Genomic DNA, 2,211 nt, shown 5'->3' on the forward strand with positions numbered 1-2,211 from the left:
GAGAAAATTAGGCCAACTAAATACATGAGTGAAATATGCATGAATTTGGGAACCACTGCTCCAGAGTGAATCCTACTTCAGTCTAATGGGAGGAAATAAGAAGCAAGCCCACTCCTGGGCACGGTATTAAAAGCCTCAAAGTTACTTTGCTTTTACTACCTCTTTAGGCTTGAAGATCTCAACTTAAAAGCAGCTCTTTTAGACAGACAAGAGCTCAAGTAACAGGTACAATGACACAGAGAAAACTATTAAACTAAACACAAGGGAAACCTAAATCAATTTCAACTTGCTACAGACTTTAATGAGGCTGTACTTTGTTTTTGCCTAGAACCCTCAGCAGACCAGGTCTCAGAGCCTTAGCATCACCTCCTGTCTCAGCTTGCTTGGTGCCCTCTCTTCCAGGAGATTTCCTCTTCCTAGACCTTGAGAAGGTCTGGCAGACACAGCTTAAAAAACGACCAAAACAGAGTGGTGGTGATGCCGAGGATGTCATTGCAGGAGAAGAGGGCCCGAGCTCCTGGGACACTGAGAGCTCACAGGGCTGGATCTGACATTCCTGATGCATCATACAGGTACCTTCATCCTGCTGACTCTGTAATCTGTCCTGCAAGTAGAAGAAAAAGTTTAAAAGCCCTCAATGCGAACGCACTATACAGAAAGAACCTGACCTTCGGAACCAGTTCTTTCATACTCTATCTGGGCCCAAGGATCCTAGTTTGTTTCTCAAGTTCCTTATCCCCAGCTCCTCCCACCCCAGGTGAAGAGTTGTCATTATTTTCCCTTCTGGAGTAACGCAGGATCCCCCATGGAAACTGCATGCTGAGGTTGGCAGAGGCACCATCAGCCTGGATCACTGAATGGCTTTGTGGTACCCACGTCCTCTTCCTTCAGCCTCCATCCTGGAACCACTCAGAATTGTTATTTGGGAAAGAAATACATTTTTAGAGTGTCGAGCCATTATACGTTTGGGTATATGCTTGGTGTGCGTGTGGCAAGCCCAGAATTTTTCTACCCCATGCCTCATCCCTACCTCATTGGGAAGGTCAGGATCACTTTCCTGGGCACTGAGTAGGGTCAGCTTTTTATCTACCACCTCATCTTCTTCACTTTGTGGTGGTAACAAAGGCGTTGGAAGAATGCCAGGGCAGTGGGTCTCCACTTTCTTCTTCCTCTTGCTCTTTCTCATTCTCTTTGTCCTTATGACCTTTCTAAGATGTTTATGTTTTTTTGGAAGTGGATCTAGCTTTCTCTTCTGGACTGGAGGCCTGACAGGATCTTGTGAAACATCACCCACATGACTTCCAGATGTCCCCTCCAATGGCTCTGATGATAATTCCAAACTTCTCTTCAGAGGGTCATTCTCCCATGGGTGGAATCTATCCTCTGTATCTTGAGTATCTGCTGATATGCTCAAGTCATCAGCGACATGGTTTGGGATGCAGACTGGAGATTCCCAACCTCTCTCATCTAGGGTTTTTTTTTGACCCACTGTGCTGACCCCAGCCATCTTTGCAGAAACAAGGAGCTCACAACAAAAGGACCAACAGTCAAATGCTAATGGAAGTAGTTAGTTCCCCGACTCCAATGATTTACCCTCAGCTATCATAGACAAACAGCTGTACTGATCTCAGATTTCCCCTCTGGACTTATCTAAAGGAGTTCAATGGCCTTCAGAAATAGAGTCCTCAGGTTGTTCTTCTTGGCCTGGGAGATCTCAGCTTCCCTAAAAGGAGAGAGAAAGTCACTGAAGTAATTGCTCCATGGATAGTGGAGTTCCTCCCGGTCACACAAAATCCATGATTCAATAAGACTCAGCCAAACCTAGCATAAATTCCTAGGCAAAAACTTGCCAAATTTCCAGAGCAGTATTCTCCATGTATATCAGAATCACCTGGGGTACTTTTTGAAAAAGCAGATTTCTGGGACATACCCCAGACCTACATTCAGAATCTCTAAAGCTGGGTTCCAGGAATTTACATTTTTTCCTAGTAACTTAAGTGATTTTCCTGCACTCTAAAATTTGAAAACTACTACCTTAGAGGGACACTAAATCCAGTATTCTATGGAGTCACAGAGATGACTATTTTTTAAAAACATTCCACTTTCCCCTATAGGTTTTTCCTAATCATCTCAGCCCATAATGATTTCTCTCCTCTGAACACCTTTAATAATAATCACAAAATTTGGAATGTTATCCTTTATTATTTTCTA

General features: G+C 43.7%; 1 protein-coding gene across 1 annotated transcript; it reads right to left on the reverse strand.

Annotated features, from left to right (window-relative positions):
* Nucleotides 1–241: 241 nt before the first annotated feature.
* LOC133093300 (uncharacterized) lies at nt 242–1,700 on the reverse strand. Its single transcript, XM_061193059.1, has 2 exons — nt 1,031–1,700; nt 242–604 (listed from the first exon to the last, which is right to left on the reverse strand). The coding sequence occupies exons 1-2, from the start codon at nt 1,505–1,507 to the stop codon at nt 299–301; spliced, it is 783 nt and encodes a 260-aa protein (XP_061049042.1). The 5' UTR covers nt 1,508–1,700; the 3' UTR covers nt 242–298.
* Between the last annotated feature and the right edge of the window lie 511 nt (nt 1,701–2,211).

This window comes from Eubalaena glacialis, chromosome 6 (genome assembly GCF_028564815.1).
Source record: "Eubalaena glacialis isolate mEubGla1 chromosome 6, mEubGla1.1.hap2.+ XY, whole genome shotgun sequence".
Taxonomy (NCBI): domain Eukaryota; kingdom Metazoa; phylum Chordata; class Mammalia; order Artiodactyla; family Balaenidae; genus Eubalaena; species Eubalaena glacialis.

Coding starts and splice junctions, on each gene's coding strand:
- LOC133093300 (XM_061193059.1), bottom strand. CDS start 1,507: ATGGCTGGGGTCAGCACAGTGGGTCAAAAAAAAACCCTAGATGAGAGA. Junction 605..1,030: donor ATCCTGACCTTCCCAATGAG/GTAGGGATGAGG, acceptor TTCTACTTGCAG/GACAGATTACAGAGTCAGCA.